We start from the raw sequence: 24,821 nt of genomic DNA on the forward strand, positions 1-24,821 counted from the left end.
GAAGTTTTTGGCTGGATAAAAGGGAAGTTAAAAAGCCTGGAATATAAAATAAAATGCCCTTGGAAGAGTTGAGCAGTACATAATAACAGAATAATAAAAAATACTTTATACTCAAGTACTTTATCTTTTTACATTTTCATTTTAAAGAATACAAGATTTATAATAGTGACAGAGGATTTGGATTTCAGGTTTGGTTCACATATGTATCTAGAGGTCTGGAGACTTATCTGAACCACATTATCTAAATTACTGAGCTCTGCTCACATACCTCATGTAATGCAACCCCTTCTCCCCACACGCTAGTCTACCTACCCCATCCAACAGACCTTGGTTCATCATCACTTGGTATTAGCTGAGTGTCCAGTGGACCTCAGCTGCCATTGTAGTACATAGGAGAGAGGTAGTCTTTAAGATAGATGGGGAGCAAACCAGTTAGGAATTAATATATGAAAGTCAACTCCTTAAAAAGGTAATAATTGGAGATATACCAATCTCCTAGAACTGGAAGGGACCTTGAAAGGTCATTGAGTCCAGCCCCCTGCCTTCACTAGCAGGACCAATTTTTGCCCCAGATCCCTAAGTGGCCCCCTCAAGGATTGAACTCACAACCCTGGGTTTAGCAGGCTAATGCTCAAACCACTGAGCTATCCCTCCCCCTCCTTAAATTGCATCCAGAAGTAAACAGGAAGCCAGTGCAAACATCAGAAAACAGATCTAACATTCCTGTGAGGGGGCTTAACCCCCATCACCTGGGCAAGGGAAAGAACCCTAATTAGTCAAGCTCTGCATCTGGGGGGTGATTAATTAACTGCCTTCTGGCCAGAGGTGGTGGAGTTATGACGTATAAGTAGACTGAAGGAGCTCAGTTGAGGAGAGACTGCAGAGGAGACAGATCTCTCTGGAAGAGAGAAGCCCTGGGATAGGGTTTAGCAGCCAGGAAACAACAAAGGAAGAATATTATGGGAGCAGGTTAGGTTCCTGCAGGGGAAGCCTGAGGTAGGGCCAACAAAGGAACTAAAGCGGATTCTGAAATGGGGGAAGAGGTATAAGTTTTAAGATTCATTTGGATTTGTTCATGTTCCAGTGGAAGTGGTTAGACTTTCATGTGAGTTGGTTAGAGGGCCAAGCCACAGAACACCTGGAGGAACTCAGAAGACAAAGGCTGGGAAAGGGCATCACAGAGATGAGGGAGAGTCCGGTAGGGGGTGCCAGAGACAATGATCCTGTCCAACGCTGTGACCAGAGATGGGGGGGAGGTGCTATTACAATTCCTTATGATTACATTTTCAAGCACGACAGCCCATGAAATCTTCATCAGCTGTGACTTTCAAGCTGTCTTCAAATACAACCATAGGTAAAGCACATTGAATTATTCCCATCTAGAAGTCAGAAAGCAGAGATCATGGTAGCAAAGTCTAGATCTGAAAGGAAAGGGAGCACATGTCTAACTAGAAAGATGATAAAAAGAATGATTTTGGCAACTAACACCTGTAATTCCAGAAGCAGCTGAAAAGCCTAAAGCATACTTCAAATTGTGAATATTTGGACACAGAGAAGACTATCCCTGCAATTATCGGGGCAAAACCTTCCCTTCCACAAGCCTTTCCCTCAGGGTCTCTCAGACCAACAGAGTGGAAATTCTGGAGAATAAAAGCTGAGCTGGAAGTGTTGGACTTACTGAGCTCACTGAAATGGCTGGAGCAAATGACTGTACAGTGGTTTTAATGTTATGCAGCTGGACAAATTAGAAGATCCCATTATAATGACTGCAGGTTTTAAAAAAAGTCTGTATTGAAAAACTCTAAACAGGGTGCAGGAAAAAACATTATTTTTCTGCTACAGACATTCATGACAAAGAAAGAATTCCAACAGCTGGTAGGGGAGCAAAAGATACATTCTATTTAAAAAAAAAATCAGTCTTTAAAATTTCATTCTTCTCATTCTAAAGCCCAGGAAAAACCCATCAGAAAATGAGAGAATGTGTTCCCTATAGGAAAGCCTTTGAAAAAGCATATGTTGAAACATCAGCACTTTTCCTGGTTACATTATGGTTCAGACAGTCAGGAAAAGTGATAATGATTCAGCATGACTTCTGGACAAGTTACAAAAGTCGGATTCCACAAACAATATCCAACAGGATGCAGATGACATAGAGACTCTGGCATCTTTAACTGCCTATTGTTACTACTAGCTATTTTTGTTCTGTTTGCTGTTAAGCTTTAGCCTGCCTGATTTTGAAATATAAAATGTTCAAGATTTCTTGTACCTAGCAACCAGGGTTTGGGTTAATTCCTATAGATAATAATCCAGCAAGTGGCCTGGCTCTCAAGAAACCTCTTTTATTTAAATCAACATCCTTTCTGAATACTGGGATTAGAGTTTGTTTACTCCCAAGTGAGATTGAACTAATATTTGGATACCGTTGTTACTTTTTATTCGTTTTCATATTTAATGACAAAAATGTGCAAATAAATTGCAAAATTTGCAATATTTAGGCAAATATATATAAATATAAGTAGCCTGATTTTCAGTAATGATGGGTATCCACAATCCTACTGAAACCAGTGGGAACTGCAAGCTCAGTATCTTTGAAAATCAGGCCACTCTTGTTTAGGGGCTTACATTTGGATTAAGGGGCCTAACATTAGGTATCCAGGTTTGAAAATTGTGGTCAGAAAACCCATTAGACAACTACCATGATTCCACTTGGTTTTTAAAAGGCACCTCTATATGTAATTTCTGGATTCCTTCTCTCTGCTCCGTAACATTGGATGAAGCCTCTGAAAGAAGGCGTTAAACACAGGACTTCTTTTATTTCTATCTATTTTAATAAGTTGTTCAAATTTCAATTCCTGGAAATGTGACACTTGTTTAACCAGACAGATTTTAAAGTAAATTTAATCTTTATGTGAGTTGCTAGGCATGTGATAGCCCAGTTGTGGGCAACCTGCGGCCCATCAGGGTAATCCGCTAGTGGGCTGCCAGTTTGTTTATATTTTCATGGCCGCCTGCAGCTGGGTGAACCATGGCCACTGGGAGCTGCAGGTGGCAGTGCAAATGTAAACAAGCTGTCTGGCGGCTCACCAGTGGATTACCCTGATGGGCCGCACACAGCCCGTGTGCTGCAGGTTGCCCACCACTGCGATCAGGGACAGCTCCAGCATTTTTGCCACCCCAAGAGGTGGGGGAAAAAAAAAAGAAGCTGCGATCGGCATCAGCTTTATTGCCGCCACCTCATTCTTCAGCAGCAATTCGGCGGCAGGTCCTTCCCTCCGAGAGGGACTGAGGGACCCACCGCCGAAGAGCTGGACGTGCTGCCCCCTTTCTGTTGGCCGCTCCAAGTACCTGCTTGCTGCACAGGTGCCTGGAGCCGGCCCTGACTGCGATAGCCTATGTGCAGGCTGCGCTGTGCGGTTCAATTTAATGTAAAAAATAACCTGAAAAAAGTTAAAGAAAAGAAAACTTATCTCAAAAAGAAAAGGTAAATACATAGGGTGAGATTCACCCTAGGTTCTATGTTCACTTATGGCAGCACTACCTGGTGGCAGTAAGTACAAGGCCATTTCAGCAAAACGAAATGAATTCTTTGTATTGGTCTTCATTGCAGAGGACATGAGGGAGATACCCAAATCACAGCTATTCTTTTTATGAACAAATCTGTATTGTCGCACACCGATGGGTCAATAGTAGAGGTTTTAGAACAAATTGAAAAATTAAACAGTAATGAGTCACCAGGACCAGATGGTATTCACCCAAGAGTTCGATTGAACTCAAATATGAAATTACAGGACTACTAAACGTAGTATGTAACCTATCATTGAAACAAGCCTCTGTACTAGATGACTGGAAGGTAGCTAATGTAACACCAATTTTTAAAAAGGATGTGAGAGGCGATCCTGGCAATTATAGGCCAGTAAGCCTTTTCAGTACCAGGCAAATTGACTGAAACTATACTAAAGAACAGAATTATCAGACACATAGATGAACACAATTTGTTGGGGAAGGGTCAACATGACTTTTGTAAAGGGAAATCATGTCTCACCAATCCATAAAAATTCTTTAAGGATGTCAATCCAGACAATATAGTTGTATTTGTATATTCAGAAAGCCTCTGACAAGATTCCTCACTAAAGGCTCTTAAGCAAACTGAGGGTATGGCTACACTATGAAATTTTATTTCGATTTAATTTCGATTTTATAGAAGTCAATTTTTAGAAATAAATTTTATACAGTCGATTGCGTATGTCCCCACTAAGCGCATTAAGTCGCCGGAGTGTGTCCTCACTACCGTGGCTAGCATCAACTTACGGAGCGGTGCACTGTGGGTAGCTAGCCCACAGTTCCCACAGTCTCTACCACCCATTGGAATTCTGGGTTAAGCTCCCAATGCCTGATGGGCCAAAAACATTGTCACGGGTGGTTTGGAGTACATGTCATCAATCATCCCTCCCTCCGTGAAAGCAATGGCAGACAATCGTTTAGCACCTTTTTTCCTGGGTTACCCGTGCAGACACCATACCACAGCAAGCACGGAGCCTGCTCAGCTCACTGTCACCGCTGCTGTTGTGGGCAAGTCTACTGTGGGGGCTGCTGTGATCCAAGTAGCCAATGCAATCATTGACATTCTGTTATCAAGGATAGTGACTCCATGCATTAAGCTGTGCCCTATTAGTGCGGGAGGACTGCATGAGCTCGGAAAACATGTCATCGCAAGTGCGTTTTTTCCGCCTTCTAATCTGCAATAACCTCAGGGATGGAGATGATAGGTGGAGCGTAGAAACATTCTATGGTCTACGATGCTGCAGGGACTGCATGGTCATCTGTGCTGCTGAGTTCGCCAAGCTGACAAAACAGGAAATGAAATAAAAAAGTTCCCAGGGCTTTTCCTGTGTACCTTCTAGTGCATCGGAGTTCAAAGTGCTGTCCAGAGCAGTCACAATGGAGCACTCTGGGATAGCTCCCTGAGGCCAATACCGTCGATTTGCATCCGCACTATCCCAAATTCGACATAGCAAGGTCAATTTTAGTGCTACTCCCCTCATCGGGAAGGATTACAGAAGTCAATTTTAAGAGCCCTTTAGGTCGACAGAATGGGGTTGGTTGTTGGACGCAGTCATTTTAAAATCGACCTAACGCGGCTAAATTCGACCCAACCCCATAGTGTAGACCAGGCCTAAGTAGCCATAGGATAATAGGGAAGGTCGTCTCATGGATCAGTAACTGGTTAAAAGATAAGAAACAAAGGGTAGGAAAAAATGGTCAGTTTTCACAATGGAGACAGATAAGCAGTGGGGTCGCCCAACTGTTCAACATATTCATTAATTATCTGGAAAGGAGAGTGAACAATGAAATGGCAAAGTTTGCAGATGATTCAAAATTATTCAAGATAGTTAAATCCAAAGATGACTTCAAAGAGTTACATGGGGGTCTCATAAAACTGAGCAACAAATGGCAGATGAAATTCAACACTGAAGTGCAAAGTAATGCAGATTGGAAAAAATATCCCAACTACACATATATAATGATGGGTTCTAAATTAGCTATTACTACTCAAGAAAGAAATTATCAAAACTTCAACTTAGTGTGCAGGAGTGGTCAAAGGGCAAACAATGTTAGGAAAGGGATAGAAAATAAGACAGAAAATATCATAATGCCACTATATATATCCATGGTGCGCCCACACCTTGAATACTGTGTCCAGTTATGGTCAACTCATCTCAAAAAGGATATAGTTGAATTGTAAAAGGTTCAGAGAAGGGCAGGAAAGATGATCAAGGGTATGGAATGGCTTCCATATGAGGACAGACTAAAAAGATTAGGGCTGTTCAGCTTAGAAAAGGAATGATTAAAGGGGGATATGATAGAGGTCTCTAAAATCATGAATGGTGTGGAAAAAGTGAATTAAGTGCTATTTTCCCTTTCCCACAGGGGTCATCTGATGAAATTAATAGGCAGCAGGTTTACTACAAACAAGAGGAAACACTTTTTCACACAACATACAATTAACCCGTGGAACTCATTGCTATTGGATGCTGTGATGGCCAAAAGAATAACTGGATTAAAAAAGAACTAGATAACTTCATGGAGGATAGTTCCATCAATGGCTATTAGCCACGATGGACAGGGATGTAACCTCATGCCAAGGGCGACTAAACGTCAGACTGCAAGAAGCTTGGAGGGAAAGACAGGTGTTGATCTCTCCAAAATTGTATAGTTTTCTGTACACTTCTACTGAAGCTCTGGTACTGGTCACTGTCAGAGACAGGATACTGGATTAGATGGACCACTGGTCTGATCGAGTATAGCAGCTCTTATGTTCTTATGTGGCAATTACCCTGAGGTGGGGAGGCAAATAGTGGTGAATGACATCTGAACAGTAGGGCCCTGTCTACCGAGGGTTAAAAGGTACTTCTTCAAATCCAATTAGCTTAACGTAACTGAAAATTCCCCTAAACACCCATGTAGATATAATGTAACACCTCTTCGGTCATGTTAGCCGTTGTGTTTTAGCCTAGGTTAGTGGTTCTCAAAGCTGGTCCACTGCTTGTTCAGGAAGCAGCACGGGTCGAGGGACGTGCTGGCTGCCCTTCCCACAGCCCCCATTGGCCTGGAGCGGCGAACCACGGCCAGTGGGAGCCGCGATCGGCCAAACCTGTGGACACGGCAGGTAAACAAACCAGCCCGGCCCGCCAGGGGCTTTCCCTGAACAAGTGGCAGACCAGCTTTGAGAACCACTGGCCTAGGTGACAGTGTTGGGGTCTGGTCACACCAAGATAAAAAGATGCATTTTCACAACATATTGCTAACTGTTTTAACTAATGAACTATTTAACTCTACTACAGACAAGGCTAACTGAATTTTACCATTTGTTAGCTGGTTAAGGTGAACCCCTCTACTATAAGGTCTTAAACTGTCTCTCCATGGATGTTAAGGGGGGGTATTAATCATTTTAAGCTACACTGATTGAAAAAAAGTACCTTTTTCATCCTGTGTAGACAGAGCCTAAGGGATGCTGCCCAGGAAGTGGGTGTGCCCGAACAGATGGAAAGTGTGCTTATTCAGCATCTCCCCTCAAAGACTCCATGTACCAGAGCTTATTTGGACCACCAACAGGAGATGAAGCAGTAACCCCTATTCTCACTGGTAGAATCTGTGGCTAAGGAGCTCTGCCTACATGATCACAAAAGACAAATGTGGGGCTCACAGAGTAATTATGCATGTGGGCAGAGTGTGTTTGGTGGGTGGCCAGAATAATGCACTAATGCATTATTGCTGATAATTGCAGGGAGGGAGGGAGAGAGTTGAACTATAGCAACTCTCATCAATTTCAGCTATATGGGCAGGAGAAGCTCTGCAAATTTCCCCAAATAATTCCTAAATTGTAGACCATTTTTACCTGAAAAAAAATCAAATTAAAATAGCTTTTTAATAGTATGAACATTAAAATAACATACTGTTTTACTTCTTATATTTTCAATTTTTACATTTTTAAAAAAAATAAAATAATATACTTTAAAATAATTGTCTTATATTGTATACCTAAACATTTTGAGAGGCTGAAGGCACTCCTTACAGGGGGCCTGTCTACATTGGGAAATGACCTAGCGTTCTAACATGATGTGAAACAGAATTTAGCATTCAGGGTAGACAAGGATTGTCATGTTTAAATTGTGTTGGCTGCATGTAATTAACTTAGAATCTTTAATTGCTTTGTAGGAGTCAACTATCTTTGCCATCTTCACAAACAAAAGTTGAGTACTGCATATTACCAGAAGCCCTAAATTACAGCCTTAATTTACATAGGCATTGTGATACATGATTCTGTACTAATTAACTGCTACTCCAGGTGCAGGTATATTAAGAATGTCCAAATTACCAGCATCTAGCCTAAGTCAAGTGTGGATTCTCATAAGGACAGAATCTCACCATTCATACATTCCAGGTCCTGAAATTGTAAGATGATACATGATCTAGGTAAAAAACTAATCCTAGGTTCTTCTCTTCTACATTTTCAATTCACCTATCATGTCCCATGTTCTCTCTCTTTTGTTTTCCTTCTCAGTCCTTTCCTTCATATGCACATTTTTGGTCTTTTATTCATATCTCATCCCTTGTTAAAAAGTCTGAAATTGTTAGCTGTTACATTCCAAAAGTATGAAATAAGATTTTATTATACAATTTTCTGATATCACTTTCTTCTTATCCTATCAGTACTGAAAAGTGATAAGAAAGGCATTTTTTTTAATATACCTCTTTCAGGCTCCTTGTATTATAATATGATTTCTAAGTGCTTTCAACTGTTACTGGTATGAGATAAGTGGTTTCATTTACAAAATTCCATAGGAATGGAATGAGACATAAAATGTGTGTCAAATGAATTGACTAGAGTTAGTTTACAATTCACATATTTTAATTTATTTGGTTTCCTCTCTGTTCTCCATCAACAATCACTGTCATTGCAGTGTATAAGACACTCTTGATTAACCAAGACATTTTAGTGCTAACCAAGACTAAATACTCCAAATGCCACATTTGTGCTGGCACATTCTGCTGATGAGCACAAATATGTAGCTTATTTTATAAAACTCAGATAGTCCATGATCAATACTTAATAAAAAGTACTTTCCCATTCAATCATATTTGAACAACAATTAAACTCTACACACGTCTATGCTTTACTTTTGGCACAAGTATTTGAGAGCTGTACTTTGGGAAAGGCAAATCAAGTAAATCACGCACTAACTAGCTTTTACATAAAATGGCTTGTACCAGACTCCCTGCATATATGAGAGAACTTCTCCTGATGGCCTTCTCTAGTAACTATGTCTCTGTTTCATAAACAGGAACATGTCTGTGTGCTTCAAATGAGGTCCCCCTCAAAAATTATTTGAGTTTGTTTATAGCTGTCTGACAAGGCCTCCCACCCTAGAAGTTTAAATATGGCAACAATCAGACTTTGATCAAGTTAAGAATGTAGAGTGCAACATTTAAAATTATTAAAAATAAAAATCTAATGACTATAGCTCCCTTCTCCAGACTTCAGTGTTTCTACATCTAAGATTCAAAGGCTAATCATCAGAACAAATAACAGTTTTTCAATTAAGGTCAATGCTTTATCCTCATCAAAGAATTACTGGACCTATTCCACAGTAAGAACGAATAACTGCAGTGCTCTGAATACACACCTGGTAATCTGCATACAAAACCCTGTTTACACTTACGTACAATACTTCTCTAGGATCTTACAAACGGGATCTATTGCTGCTACCGGGGTTATTTCACCAGGAATTTGAGAAGTAAGTAACACTAATTTCAATAACAGATGATTTGTTGGAATGATATTGTTGTCGAATATGTCTCCCTTTGCAGCAAATATAATGATTACTTCTCACTCAAGAAGATCCAGCAAGTGGGAGAGGAAGAGGCCGAACTATGTACATGATAATTAATGGAGATTTCTTAAGCGGTACAATTTTAAAAGTACTATGAAGTATATATATTTTAAATCAGTTGAAGAGTTGTCACTTTAATTTTGAGTGAAAACATTACACAAAATATAACTAATCATTCCAAACATGATTTGAGCTGGAGCTAGTAAGGTCAGGAAGGATCATATGAACTTATTTTTACTCATGCCTCTAAAATTCAGACGTTTTGAACATAAACATTGAGAATAAGAACACATTCCTGAAAAATTAGCAATGCCCCACCCAACACATGAACAATTCATTTCTAGGAGCAATGCCGGCAAGTGACAACTAAGAGCCTCAGTGATCTCTCAGTTAAGAATCTCTATTGCTGCTACAGCTATTAAATATATTATTATTATTATTATGAAGCTAAAAGCATTATCTTCATCAATAGAATTTTGGTATATGAAACTGATCTCTTAAGTCCAATGGAAAGTACAACTGTCAATTTATGCCAAGGACAGGATTCACCCCTGAAGAAAATGGCATCATTTATAAATTACAAAACATCAGCAAAGAACAACCCACAACCAACCAAACAAAAAACAAACCAAGCACCCCTAAGCAGCCTTCAGAAGACACTGTAATGCCACTTTTGACATACAGTCAATATCAGGCTTGTTCACCCCAAAGGGTACATATATTTTCCTCTACAGACGAGTCAAAAGCTCGGAATAGGTAAAGATTTAATCCAAGCCTTACTTTGCCTCCTCTCCCTCAATAGATATTTATAAGGCATTTGTCATTTAAGTGCCTTCCCTTCCCCTAATACTGTCCCAAAAGTAGCAGTGGGTATGTGGCTGCTTGAGATTGTATTTGCGGTGGGGGGACCATGGGCAAAAAGCTTATTTAGTTTCTCAAGCTGAGCAGTTTTAATTTCTTTTTAATAGTTGTGCGCAATAAAACAATTACTATAACTGCAGGATGGCATTATCAAAGCCAGCAGACATCTTTATCTTTTTAAAAATTGACTTTATTTCTGGTATTTAGAGAGAGAGAGAGAGAAATACATACACAAACATACACCTAAACCAGGGTTAGGCAACCTATGGCACGCGTGCCAAAGGCGGCACGCAAGCTGATTTTCAGTGGCACTCACACTGCCCGGGTCCTGGTCACCGGTCCGGGGGGCTCTGCATTTTAATTTAATTTTAAATGAAGCTTCTTAAATATTTTAAAAACCTTATTTACTTTACATACAACAATAGTTTAGTTATATATTATAGACTTATAGTAAGAGACTTTCTAAAAACGTTAAAATGTATTACTGGCACGTGAAACCTTAAATTAGACTGAATAAATGAAGACTCGGCACACCACTTCTGAAAGGTTGCTGACCCCTGACCTACACTATTTTCAGACCTTTTGAGGTGCTAATATCCTCTGCTTACAGACTGAAGATGGGTTTCATTTATATTTTCATACTAAAAATATTTTAAAAATAAAATATGAGGTTACAAGAGCAACGACACAAAGGCCCTGTTTCTGCGAAAAATTAAGCATGTGCATAACCTTACACATGTGAGTAATCATAATGGGCTTAAGTCTTTGTAGAATTGGGGAAATTACATCTACAAATAACTACAAACATTCCAAAGTTGCTCTAAAAGGACAGATGAGGATTCTTCTTATCCTATTGTTAAGCCAATCCCTCCTGGCTCATTCCTAGTGTAAAGTGCATGTCAGAATCAGCTGTGTGCGAGAGGATATTCTAGAGGTGGAAGGGGGCAGACCTGGAGCATGATCTGCTCAGCTGATCCCTAGTTGGCAGAATGCCCCCTATGAGACAGTTCTAGCTGGTGAGCTTAGAGTGACTGACTGCTGTGGCTGTTCCAACTTCTGGATAGGTTGGTTTGGCCCCCTGCTATCCCCAGAATCAGGGGGATGTAAAGGTGCTCACTGTAGTTACCTGAGAGTCTTTATTAACCTATCTCTTCATAAAACAATATACATTTTATATCCTTCCACGGAAGCTTGTAAGCTATTTGCTTATTAAATGTATCTTGTCTGGCTTTTTGTTTTGAAATACAAAGAGGATGTGAGTTATCATTAGCTTTGAATTTCCTAGCTTGTTTTAGTTAGTTAAATTACCTGAGTGCTACTTAAACTTAGCTCTTTGTAGTTAATAATAATGCCATGGAGGAAAAAAATATGAAACTTCTTTTCCCTCATTCTTCTTCCTGTAATAATGCTCTATCAGAGCATTAGGTCAGCTCTGCTACAGCACAACAGAGCTAAAAATAGTGCATCCATATAATACAGCTAATACAGAGAATGGGCAGCTGCCACTAGATGGCATGACATCCTTATATTATTTTGCTTTCTTTTTTGCTTCTTTTTCTATAATATAAAAGCAGTATGTAAAATTTGTCATTCAAACTTGCTGTCAACACATTTTGACACTTCAGAGATGACCAAGGTCAGCCAATCATTCAGATATTGACAAACATGGATCTTTTTCCTTCTCAGGTGTGAGGCTAATACTGTGAAGCTCTTTGTGAAGACAACTTTGTTTTGTTTTATTTCTGCTTGTGACTTTTGATCTATGGGCTAAGCGCTTTTTTAAAATTAACATAATTTCTGCCAACTCCTGGGCATTTTGTAATGATACCTGCAAACAGATATCTGCAAAATCTCTTTCATCACTACACTCAGGGCCGGTGCAACTACTTAGGCAAACTAGGCAGCCGCTTAGGGCACCTAGTGGTTGAGAGCGCCTAAAAGCCCGCTCAGGCGAGGAGGTGGAGTGAAGGTGAGCTGTTGGGGGGGGGGCAGGGAGGGCCGCCCGCAGTAATGGGGGGGGCGCACAGGGGAACTGCTCCCCACCCCAGATCACCTCCACTCTGCCTCCTCTGCTGAGCACACAGCCCCTGCTCTAATTCTCCTCCAATCGGCGCCGCAAGCCTGGGAGGGGAGGAGAATTAGAGCGACGCTGGTGTGCTCAGTGGAGGAGGTGGAGCCGAGGTGAGCTGGGGCGGGCTCAGCTGCCGCGCAGGGCGGGGGATCCTCCCCGGGCGGGATTAGCTTCTGCGGAGGGGGGCTCCCCGGGAGGGGTTAGCTGCTGTGGAGGGGGGGTTGCTGCTGCGGGGGGGGGAGGGGCTATCCGGGTGGGAGGGGGCAGCAGGCTCCCTAGGTGGGGGGTTCAGTTAGCTGCCGCGGGGGTGGGGCTCCTCTGGTGGGGGTGGCGGGTGGGCATGGTTAGCTGCCGCGGGGGTGGGAGGGGTTAGCTGGGTCGGGGGGGGTGGCACAAGGTGGAAGTTTCTCCTAGGGCACAAAACTTCCTTGCACCGGCCCTGACTACACTGAACAATTTGGCTCAGATTCTGGGTTAGCAGGTGAAACACAAGGCTTATGACCAGGTTCAAGACTTCTGTAGCTCTTCTTGTGGCTGTGAATCCTGCAATCAGAACTCCACCTCCCTCTATGACTGGGTGAAGAGGAACTCCATGTAGATGACCTGCTATCACTCAGAGAGACAAGGTGGGTGAGGTAATATCTTTTATTGGACCAACTTCTGTTGGTGAGACAGAGAAGCTTCTTACACAGAGCTCTTCTTCAGATCTGGGAAACTAACTCAAAGTGTCACGGCTAATGACAAGATCTGAACAGATAGTTTAGTATAAGTAGTTAACACATATTTCAAGGGACCATTCAATGTGAAGTGTAAGCTTGAAAGCTTGTTTCTCGTCAACAGAAGTTGGTCCAATAAAACATATTACCTCAACCACCTTTTCTCGCTAATATCCTGGGACCCACATGGCTACCACAACACTGCATACTGCTATCACTCATGCATACAGAACAAAAGCATTCAGTAAAGATTTCTGATTGCCTACGAGAAAAATATTCACCAACCCCCTATTTTGGGAGGAGAGTGAAGATATACGTTTCAGATATACCTAGTACTCCCGTCTCATGGCCTTCAGTGGGAAAGGAGAATGAAGATCCCCCTCCATATTCTCCTGGTTTTCACCCCTGTCATTCACAGGAAAGAACCTCCCCATCCCCACACTCCAGTCCTGGACACCCGGTTTACTCATTTTTCATCAGGAGACCACATATGTGAACCAAAAATTCCTCTCAACACTTGGATAAGTGTAGAAAGTCTGTCTCTCCACTGTGGCCCAAATTAGGGAGTTACTCCAGTTCTATAGTTGCATTTACGCCTATGGGCTGCATGGCAATAGCAGGCACAGTGGGAAGAAAAATAACTGGATCCTGGTAGAAAGGAGGCAGATAGATCATTTACATGAGCTCTCCATTCCTGGACTGAAATTGTTAGTTTGGCCTTGCATACCAGCTTGTTATTTACCACAGGTAAGCATACTGCACTGCTAGTGTCCAAAGCACCAAAGGTATAATTTCACCTAGATCAAACCTTAAGGGAAGGCAGAGTATGCATTGATTCCTTTGCTTGTTGTTATGCACTAGAGGCAAGAATTTCAAAGGTATTTAAATGTATAAACATGCAGATTGGTACTTGGTGAGATTTTCAAATGCACCTAGGTGCCTAACTCCCATTGAAATCTGGCTCCACTTTGAATATAACTAGACATGAACAACAACTCAATTCTTACATCAAAATATCAATATAATTCTAACATTTCCTCATAAGAGGTTATTATAAAATATATTAAATAATTTTCAAGCTTTAACCATAAAATAGCACAAATTCTTATCTTTGAAATTGTGAAGGATTGATACTGTATTTAATGGATTTCTTATTATTAGTCAATGAGGTCACTTGCTTTCCTCCTACATATTTTTCTTAAAAATAACTATCTTTTAAATTCTGTACACATGATACGTAATATAATTTAGAATAGGCCCTTTTTTACACAGCTTCAAATAATGCACTGAAGCTTTTCTACATCCTAAAATGTCTGTAATCATAATTTTTCTGAATACCTGAAAAAAACCCGGTGGTACAGGACCTACTGGCATGCCATCTCCTGGGGGAATGTTTCCTAGCACTGGACTGGGAGCTGCTGCAGCACTCTGAAAAGAACAAAGGAAAAATAAACCTTTGTCATTGCATGGTAGGCATAAAACCAAAAACTACTGTGACCAAAATGCAGTACGGCAGAAAGTAAACTCTCTGGATATAATTTTCATTATTTACTCTAAAGGTAAACTGTAATTTAATAACAGTCTCATTTTATACACATGAAATGGTTAATTTTAGTTCACAAATATACGTTATTTGAGGAGAGGACTGACAGACACATTCATCCATTAAATGTATCATGACTATGTATATATTTAATGTTTGTATTATATATATTTATAAATGTATGTGTGTGTGTGTCTCTCTCTCACACACATATCAATATATGTGGTAAAAAAAAGTTAACGTATACAATCTATTTGAAATTTTCAACCACTTTTAACTTCAGCAGACTTAATATTCTTTTAAAATCATACCAAGCTTCAAAACAATGGCTGCTCATGATTCTACCAGTCCCACAAATAACCACCATGATTAATGAGAATAATTCTGGTTAAATTTTTGGAAAGGAAAAACAAAAAGAGGAAGGGAGAAAAAAGTATTTCTAAGAAGTGAATCAGAGGATGAAATTAACTACCTTTGCAAATCCTACAAATGGAATAAGCAAGTAAGGAATGTAGCTCCCAGCAATTTACAAGCAGGAGATCATCCCAAAAATGGAAGCCAAACTGTTATTGTTGTCATGGAAGCCAAACTGTTATTGTTGTTTAGTATTGTTGTATTAGAACTTCAATTGCTTTTAATTTCTAGCAGCTTTCTTTCCTGCTGTACATTCTGTTAGGGTATGGGGCTGAATCACCTTCAAAGCCTTTCAGTCTTTCGTGAAAACACTCTTAGGAGCACAGAAAGTATGAAGAGCCAATTTCAGGTTCTAATGATCTGCCAATAACTGCCCGGTGGAATACAAATGTATGGATGATTATTAATTTAACTGGCCAAGGAGGTCATTTTTACATTTAATAACCAAATTAAATATATATGTACATTATATTTTCAGGTCTATTTAAGGAAATGTATAGTGTAATGCTGAGAACATTAGAAAACTGAATTTGATTGGTATGGCATGTAGATATGCTGACATTTTTAGACTGAAAAAAAATAAATATTCAGTTAGTTACATCAGATTTTGCAATGGTTTAAATCACTCTTTAGAATAAGTTCCTCAAGTATGATAACCAGTACTATATTTAGTAACTAAACTGTATGTTACTTTCCAACAAGGGACCAAAGAGGCTAGTAAAGTCTGCACACACAGAAGCAAGTCCAAGCTATAAGAAGTACAGTACAGTCAGAACAGCTACAAGGCTTTGATCTTGATTGCACTGTCGACATTTGTTGCCCAGTGAATTATTTTAGTAAGTTCACAGATCCTGATTCTGGACTCTGTAATATGTTCAGCAAGGTTGGTGTTACAATACTTTACTCTTGCAATTGACCACAAAAGTCAGTTATATGTACCTGAGCTAGCAAAGGGATTTGGGTCACAAAACATTTTCATGCAGGACTGCCAAAAAGTAATGGAGCTATGATCAGGTGATATTGTATCAGACTGCAGTGGATAAACAGGGGTTACTTACTAGTAATGTCTTTGGGGGTTGCTCTGTGCATTAATGGGATTTGGTACCTCTAACCTTAAGCTGTAGAATTGTATAGAAAACCTGCATATATTGGGAGGAGGGGGGTGATTGGATGTCCTCATCAGCCCTGTTTATATAACACAGTATGCCCCCCAGCCCACCTCTGTTCCTTTTCCCAAGCCTACAAAGTCCTGAAATACAAAGAACTCCCAAGGCAGAGGGAAAGGTGGCTGTATAGTGTGAATACACAGAGACAACCCTTGAAGAACAACAGTTATTAGTAAATAACACTTTTTTCTTTTTTGAGGGCCTCTGTGCATTCCCACTCGCAGGAGATTAGGAAGCTGGGTCCCCCATTAGAGGAGCAGTTCTAGGCAAAAATGATTTATATCATATGATGCTTAGAGTGCCTTTCCACAGTAAGCATCATATTGCAATTCTACGTCCAATAAATAGTATTCAGTGAAAATAAGAACAGAACTCCATGTTGCTGCTTTGAAAATCTCTTCAATTGGGATCAGTCTCAAACAAGCTACAGAAGCAGCAGTAGCCTTAGTGGTGTATGTGTATCTTTAACCCTAGAAGTACTGGTTTTCTGACTAAAGAACAACAATATGATTCCTAATCCAGTGTGAAAGAGTGTTCACTAATAGGCAGTCCGTTACACCTTTTCCAGTAGGCAACAAATAATCTGTTAGTTTTCTAAAGGATTTAGTCTTGTTCAGGTAATAATACAGGGGCCTTTTCACATCTGAAGAGCATAAATGGGACTCTCCTGGATGGACATTAGGTCTGAGGAAGAAAACAGGGAGGGTAGCAGATGAAAATCTGAGACCATTTTAGGCATTATGCTGGGGTGAAGTCTCAATGATTTTTTCGTTGTGCATTATTATATGGGCTGGAGAGACACTGAAGGCACTGACATTGCTGACCCTCTTAACGGAAGTATTGCCATTTTGATAGCCAGGTATTCTAAGGAAGTTGGATACATTGGCTGATAGGACAGGTCCATCAGCATTGTTAAAAGCAGGCTGGGAAAGGGCTTCTAGTAGTAGAAAAGTCATTAGTTATTCCAGTGGTCCCCAACCTTTTCATCCGGCGGGCGCCAGATGAAGGACCGTGGTGGCGGTCAAGCATCCGCGGAAATGCCGCTGAAATTCGGCGGTGGCGCCTCTCGATGACATCGCTTGTCAGCGGCAAGCAGTGTCATCGAGAGGCGTCGCTACCGAAATGCCGCCGAAATTTGGCGGCATTTTGGCGGATGCTCGACCGCCGGCCAGGACGCGGGCGCATTTAGATGCCCCCATGGGCGCCATGGCACCCGCGGGCACCGCGTTGGGGACCCCTGAGTTATTCCCTTAAGAAACTTGGAGACTGTGGGGGAAGCCAATAGAGCTTTGACTTTAATCAATATGTATATATGATACACAGATAAACCTGGTAGAGTCACCTTTAGGAAGTTACCACTAAACTCTGTGATTTCAAATGCTAGGGATGCTCTAAAATCGCAGGGACTTTTGCCCATGATGGGTTTATTCTTTATCCTTTCCCCAACACAAAAAGCTTGTCCATTTCAAATCTGTACCACTTCAAGGTAGAGTTCTGTCTAGACTGTAACAGTCCTGCTTGAACTCTGTGAAAACACAGAAAGCCCATGGCAGTCAACAAACTACTCCCTTATTGTTGAAAAAGGAGGTTCAGGCACAGAGGAAGATGAATTGGTTGTTCTCTGATCAGCTGGAGAAGCCATCTATCAATATTACAAAGGCCACATTGGTGTTATAAGTATGATGTTTGCTTTATCCTCTCTGATTTTTCTTATATTCTGGGCTTCCAGGAATGGGAGGGATGACACGTTGATAGTTGTAGAGGTGAAGGATCCATAGAGTTAGAGAGGTTTACGAGAAGTGAATTTTTCATTGCATTGCTGGATGTGGGCACATGGAGAGAGGGGGTAGATAAGTCCGTTAGTGTGTATATTGGTTCAAGTAGCTTGTGTAGTTTCTTGTCTGAGTATCCTACTGCAGCTACAATCTTATCATATGCTGAGAATGGGGTGGTGGGAAAAAGGGAATTCCTTTGGTGGCGGTGATAAGGGGAGGAAAGGAAAAGACATATAATCTTGTGTGACATTCTGTATTAAGAGTAAGGCATGGTTAAGATATTTGGTCTCAGTTCTGTGGCTGCAGGAGTGCATGTTGTTGGCTGGGGGAACCAGCTCTTTATTTCATGCTGTTTAAAGCACATTTAATTAATTTAATTAACTAATTTAATTAAGTTAATTAACTTTATTAAAGTCATCCATGATTTGATTATGGACCATAACGTTTCTGGGTGCAGTTCAGTGTGTTGGTTTTAACCTACAAAGCCCTAACTGATTTGGGATCTGGTTACCCAAGGGACTGCGTCTCTCCCTATGTGACACTACCTCAGTTTAAAAGAAGGGTCTTGACTTTGGAACTCACCCACCAGGTCTGCCAGAGCTCCATTTGTTATGCTTACAGGCATACACTACGAAGCTCATCTTTTCTCTTATGTTTTTGGTGTGAGAGGGGTTAATAGGCCAGGGGATAAAGCAACTGTAAAGTCTGGGTTATCATGGTGGCTATTTTGGCCATTGTTTGCTTATGGTGTTCATTAAGTGTATTACGGACTTGAAATTGTAAGAATATTGTTTAAATTATTGTGAAGGACCTAAAGCCACTGTTAGTCCCTGAAAAAAGCTAAATAAATACAATGAAAACTGCATAATGTACATGATAGAAGGTGTAATTTAAAGAAGATAGCAATGAAGTCAAAACAATGGAATAAAACAGATTTTCATTGTCTTTGGCATAATATGTTTTTCAGTCTAAGAATGTATGAAGAAATATATCCTTAAAACTTACAACAAGCAGATCAATAAACAACCACAAAATGGGCTGCATGGAAATATTCTGATTTAACCTATTTCTGATTAATTATTCAGAAATCCTTTTCACAGTTCCACTGCAAACCATAGATTCTTTTTACATGCAATACAAGTGGTACATCATTCATATTTCCATTTGTTTGACATTTTAAATATTTGCAATTTGCTTTCCCTGCTTTTCATAAGAAGACGAAATGGGAGAATTTAAATTGTTTAATCTCTTCATACAAGAGTATTTCTCTTTAAAAACAGAAAACTTAGGTTTGGTTTTATGTCAAGTTACTGAGTTTACGGTGTCTCTTTACACTTAATAATTAAAACAGATTAAAAAATGCCAGTTGAATAAAAATTAGCCAGAACATTTATTTGTATCTGCTTGGTATACCCAGGCAGCTCTAGACAACATAAAAATAGATGAAAATATGCAAAGATTAAAACTAGCCTCTATGATCAGTAGCTGTTGATGGTCATTGTTTACACTAATTTTCAACAATAATAATTTAACTTATTAAGTACATAAAGCAATAAAGTCCTGATGGACTACTTCACTAATTTACTATGTGCAAATATTTGAATCATGTTTACCTAATAATCCATAGAGAACCATATATTGCATGCTTTTCATTTTCTGTTGCTATTGCAATAAGTGGTGCACTATGGCTGCAAGAGAATACTGTGAGTGTGATTCAAAATATTTATGTAAAGAAAATAACTGGACTTGAGTTAATCCATAACAATCCTAACCAGATTTATTCATTAATTTGGCCATTCTATTTTAGCTTTTCTTGTTTACAACATAACATTTATGATTTCATTCTATCAAAAGTAAGTCAATGAAACTTGATTTAAATAATAGGCTGCTGGTGTATCAAGAGTTTTTAAATAACAAGGAATTTTTTTCAGAGAAGTATCTTACTCGGTTTTCTTTTGTCTAAGTGGAATTATGGTACAAGAAGATATAGCAATTATAGCACCATAAATTCACATAATGTAATTTAACAGAAAATATGTTTAAAATCTTATTTAAAATATCTGTACAGTGAGCAGGCCTGATGGCCTAGAAGTAATGATCTGTATTGCCATGTGGGAGTTCTAGATTTAATTCTGTGCTCTAGTCTCTCACTCCCTAAACCTACCAAGATTAGAAATATCACTGAAGCATTGGTAAGGCTAAGATTTTGTCACGCATATATTTAGTAAAAGTCACGGACAGGTCACAGGCAATAAAGAAAAATTCATGGAACCCGTGACCTAACCATGACTTTTACTAAAAATATGCTTGACAAAATGGGGAGCTGTGAGGTCCCCACACCACCCCGGGGGGCCCCAGCTCAGAGCTCTGGGGTCCCCCCACTGCCCTTGGCTCCGAGATTGGGGCACCCCCACACCCATGGTGGCTGGGAGCTTCGGGGCACCCCGGCCACCCATGGTGGCTCCCAGTTCTGGGGCACCCCCACTGCCCGTGGTGCCTGGGAGCTCCTGGGGCATGCCCCCCGCTTGCTGCGGCTAGGAGCTCAGGGTCCCCGCAATTCCCAGCCACCACTGGTGGTGGGGGACCCTGCAGCTCCCAGGTGCCACAGGCTCGAGTCAAGTCACGGATTCCATGACCTCCCTAACAAAATTGTAGCTCTAGGCATTGGGCACATTTTCAAAAGTGCCTAAGTGACTCAGAAGCCTTAATCCAATGGGAGTATGCTTAACCCAAGCAAAGAGACTGACAATGACAGGCTCCTAATTGTAAAGAACAACTGGCTGAAGCTGAACTCAAGCAGCATAGAGGTGATGCTAGTGGCCAGAGGAAAGCATTTTGAGTTCACAGTCATGGTCCATTCTCCTCTGGTTAAAGAGACACACCACAACTGACAATTGAATCTGTAGCTTAGGAGCATTCTTGGAGCCTTACTGTCGCTAAACTCTCACATAGCAGCATCTGCAAGTAACTCTTTCTATCCTCTCCAGTTAGTCAGCAGATTTCATCCCATCCTCCTGGACAATGACATAACCTCTGTTATTTACAGCACTGTCGCATCTTGGCTGGACTTCAGTAATGAGATAAACCTGGGCAGGAAGGCTTCAGCACTTAAGAAACTCTAACTACAGAATGTACAGAATGCTATAGTGCATCTCCTCAGCAACACAGACTACTACAAGCACATCACCCTGCACTCTCTACACATGCTTATCATAGAATTTCAAATCATGATTAAGTTCTTGGTGCTTATGTTCAACATGCACAATGGGCTGGGCCCAGGATATCTAAAAAGACCCCAAAGCTCTGGGATAAGGACCGTAGTAGATAACTCTGCTCCTCTGTTACAATGGAACTCTCTCTACAATAATGCTAAAGCTCTTCTGTGTGGGAGATAGAACTTTCTAGGAGGCCAGTTCAAGACACTGGAATGAACTCTACCAGGAACTAAGGGCCATCACAAACCTCACCACCTTCTGCTCCAAGTGCAAAGTATACTTCTTTGACCTTGCCTTTTCAAACGTAAATACACAGCGACAGGCATTATTTAAAAAAAAAACCCAAAACATGAAAACCTACCAAAACAAGACAATCGACTGCACATGCTTCTCCCCCTGGGGAGAGGATGACAGAACAAACACCTTATAATAGATTTTATTCATATTGGTTAGTGCACCACTGGAAGGTGTTCAGATACTATGGTGATGAGTGTGGTATAAGAACCCATATAGAATAGAAGTATCCCAACCTGTCTCCAGCAGGAAGGATGTTGGTTGAAATGCAAGGCTCAGATAAGTGGGAAAGTAAAGTGGAACAAAATTAGAAATCCAAGAGTTCAACAAGATGCAAGTACAGTTGAACCCTGTTATGTCGCCGGCCTAGGGGTTTGCCAAAAAGCATCGAGATAACCGATGATCGAGATAAACCCCTATCCACCCCCCCACCCCTGAACTCCCCTGTCCTCTCTCCAACACCCCCTCCCTGCCCCCTTACCGCGGTGCCTGCACGTGGCTGGATCCGGCGAAGCGGGGCCGGGCGGCCGTGGACGGGGACCCGGAGCCGGGCAGCCAAAGAAGCGGGACCCGGTAAGCGGGGCCGGGCGGCAGGCGAAGCGGGACCGGGTAAGCGGGGCCGGGCGGCAGGCGAAGCGGGACCGGGTAAGCGGGGCCGGGCGGCAGGCGAAGCGGGGACCGGGTAAGCGGGGCCGGGCGGGCGGGCGGCAGGCGAAGCGGGGACCAGGGAAGCGGGGCTGGGCGGGCGGCAGGCGAAGCGGGGACCGGGGAAGCGGGGTCGGGGGGGCGGGCGGCAGGCGAAGCGGGGACCGGGGAAGCGGGGCCGGGCGGGCGGCAGGCGAAGCGGGGACCGGGTATGCGGGTCCGGCCGAGCGGGGACCGGGGAAGCGGGGCCGGGCGGGTGGCGAAGCGGGGGAAGCGGGGCCGGGTGGACGGGCGGGCGGCGAAGCGGGGACCGGGGAAGCGGGGCCGGGTGGGCGGGCGGCAGGCGACGCGGGGACCGGGGATGCGGGGCCGGGCGCGGGCGGGGACCGGGGAAGCGGGGCGGGGGGACCGGGGAAGCGGAAGCGGGGCCGGGCAGGCGGCAGGCGAAGCGGGGACCAGGTAAGCGGGGCCGGGCGGGCGGCAGGCGAAGCGGGGACCGGGGAAGCGGGGTGGGCGGGCGGGCGGCGGGCGACGCGGGGACCGGGGAAGCGGGGCCGGGCGGGCGGCAGGCGAAGCGGGGACCGGGTATGCGGGTCCGGGCGGGCGGGGACCGGGGAAGCGGGGCTGGGCGGGCGGGGACCGGGGAAGCGGGGACCGGCGAAGCGGGGCCGGGCGGGCGGGCGGCGACGCGGCGACCGGGGAAGCGGGGCCGGGCGGGCGGGCGGCAGGCGAAGCGGGGACCGGGTCTGCGGGGCCGGGCGGGCGGGCGGGGACCGGGGAAGCGGGGCCGGGCGGGGACCGGGAAGCGGGGCCGGCGGGCGGGCGGCGAAGCGGGGACCGGCGAAGCGGGGCCTGGCGGACGGGCGGGCGGCGAAGCGGGGACCGGGTAAGCGGGGCCGGGCGGCAGGCGAAGCGGGGACCGGGTATGCGGGGCCGGGCGGGCGGGGACCGGGGAAGCGGGGCCGGGCGGGCGGCGAAGCGGGGAACCGCGGGGCTGGGGAGCCGGGGAGCGGGCGGCCGGGGACGTGGGGAGCCGGGCGGCCAGGGACGCGGGGAGCCGGGCGTCTGGGGAACAGCGCGGCTGGGGAGCCGGGGAGCGGGCGGCTGGGGACACGGTGGGTCGGGGACGCGGGGAGCCGGGCGGCTGGGGAACCGGGCGGCTGGGGAGCCGGGGCTAGGGCAGGAGTCGCGTGGCCGGGGAGGGATGCGGCAGGAGCCGGGCAGGGCTGCTGCCGGAGTTACAGTCGAACCCATTTATCTCGACCTCGGTGCTCTTCTGTGCTCGAGATATTAGGGTTCGGCGAGATTAAAGAATCGACATAACCAATGAGAAACCAATAAGACAAAGAGGGAGTTTGGCGGTTCCACGTCTAAAACGTCGACTTAATAGGATTGGCAAGTTAACCGAGGTCGAGATAAATGGGTTCGACTGTATTTTCAAAATGATACTGGCTTTCTTTTTATTACAAGGGAAAAAAATCAACCCTCTACTTTTTATCACAGTAATCGGAGTTCTGTTAGACAATCAAAACAATATGATGTTATGAATGGTTGAAAATTACCTACATCTTTATGTACTGTACTTATATTAATTGAAATAGTTCTTGTTTCAGTCATTAGGTATTGTTTTCACACACGGGCTCCTGAAGACTACATACTAGCTGCCTTGAATAGAACGTATTGAAAATCTGTTTACATTGGTTGAAGACAAATACAGGAGCTATGTCTCTGCAACAGCTTCCTCTAATTTTTTTAGTCACTGCAGAACACAGACCCATTTAACTTAGTCTTACAAAATTATATTCACACTTTTGCCCAGAGTGAGTTAATTATCTTGACACGCGAGTACAATATCATTAATTGTTTCCTGAGGGTGACCATGGCAAGGGTGGGCATACTGATTTTATATATACACAAGAATTTAAGATCAAGAAAAATTGTCACAAAAAGTGACAGTTCCACAAAGCCTAAATCTGGAAGTGCCTAAATCTCTTTTGAAAATGAGATTTATGCTCCTCAGTCAGTTAGGTGTTGCAATGCTGAGCACAGCAACACCTAAATACCTTTGAAAATTTGGGCCTGAGAGATTAAGGTCAAAAGTGTCCATTGATTTTGATTGCCCAGTCTGAGATGCCTAAGGCATGATTTTTCACAGTACTTATAATCGTATAGTACTCTGCGTTCAAAGCACAGCTCCCGTTGACTTCAGTTGCAGCTGTGAGTGCATAGCACTTCTGCAAATCAGATCAGGGTCTCAAGCTAGGAATTCTAAAAATGAGGAATAGACAATTCCTGTTACCACCTGTGAAAAGTTTCATTTTCAGTGACATGCCCAGCATCACATAGGAACTCTGTGAGGACACAGAGCAATTCTCCTTGGCAGCATTCAATTGGCCTTAACCATGAGACTATCCTTTCTCTTTCTGCAGTCCCCTGCTGTCTCTCTCACTACACATCTTCCAACTTCTGCAGCAAATGAGGAAGAGTCCTACTGGCAACAAACTCCTTCAGTACAGAATCCTGATTCATCCTCAGAGCAAGTTCATTGTGTACACTGAATGAGGTAGGGCTGTGGAAAAAATGTAATCATGTAATTAAAGACTGTGTCATAATGTGTACACACAAGGATGCCCGATTAATGTTATACAGGCAAAAAAAACCCACCCAGAAATTCCATCATGTGACATCATATTGACACCCACGTGGGTGCGCAGCATGTTTGGAATCTT

The 24,821-nt window shown here is 43.0% G+C and overlaps 1 protein-coding gene across 4 annotated transcripts in view; it reads right to left on the reverse strand.

Annotated features, from left to right (window-relative positions):
• Window positions 1-24,821, reverse strand: part of SSBP2 (single stranded DNA binding protein 2) — a 274,330-nt gene that overhangs the window by 56,639 nt on the left and 192,870 nt on the right. For 3 of the 4 annotated variants that reach the window (XM_045021157.1, XM_045021156.1, XM_045021158.1), the window contains exon 5: window positions 14,379-14,468. The exons of the other annotated variant lie outside the window; for it this stretch is intronic. In XM_045021157.1, coding sequence (XP_044877092.1) covers window positions 14,379-14,468 — 90 coding nt within the window. The remainder of the gene's footprint in view (window positions 1-14,378; window positions 14,469-24,821) is intronic. 4 annotated transcript variants of the gene reach the window in all.

Source organism: Mauremys mutica, chromosome 6 (assembly GCF_020497125.1).
Source record: "Mauremys mutica isolate MM-2020 ecotype Southern chromosome 6, ASM2049712v1, whole genome shotgun sequence".
Lineage (NCBI taxonomy): Eukaryota > Metazoa > Chordata > Testudines > Geoemydidae > Mauremys > Mauremys mutica.